This window comes from Penaeus monodon, chromosome 21 (assembly GCF_015228065.2).
Source record: "Penaeus monodon isolate SGIC_2016 chromosome 21, NSTDA_Pmon_1, whole genome shotgun sequence".
In the NCBI taxonomy this organism is placed as follows: Eukaryota; Metazoa; Arthropoda; class Malacostraca; order Decapoda; family Penaeidae; genus Penaeus; species Penaeus monodon.
In genome coordinates, this window is record NC_051406.1 from 23,507,492 (window position 1) to 23,507,765 (window position 274).

At 71.5% G+C, this 274-nt stretch overlaps 1 protein-coding gene across 1 annotated transcript in view; it reads left to right on the plus strand.

The window, feature by feature from the left end:
- The window catches only part of LOC119586364, a gene marked incomplete in the record, with an annotated part of 60,439 nt that overhangs the window by 55,036 nt on the left and 5,129 nt on the right, over window positions 1-274 (plus strand). The window contains 1 exon segment of the mRNA XM_037935076.1: window positions 45-270. Coding sequence (XP_037791004.1) covers window positions 45-270 — 226 coding nt within the window.

A 274-nucleotide genomic window follows, 5' to 3' on the forward strand; every position in this document is an offset into this window, starting at 1 on the left:
TCTCCCCCCGTCCTCATCGTGCCGCCTCTCCCCCGCCGCCGCAGCAAACCGCCCGCGTCGTGATCGAGCTCCGCCCTGACATGGCCCCGCGCCTCTGCGAGAACTTCACGCTGCTGTGCACGGGCGAGAGGGGCTTCGGGTACCGCGGCAGCCAGATGTTCCGCTGTCTGCCGGGCTGGTGGCTGCAGGGGGGCGACTTCCAGAGCAACGACGGCGAGGGCGGGCGGGCGGCCCTGGGGGACAGCGAGCTCATCTCGGCGGAAACCACAGGTGA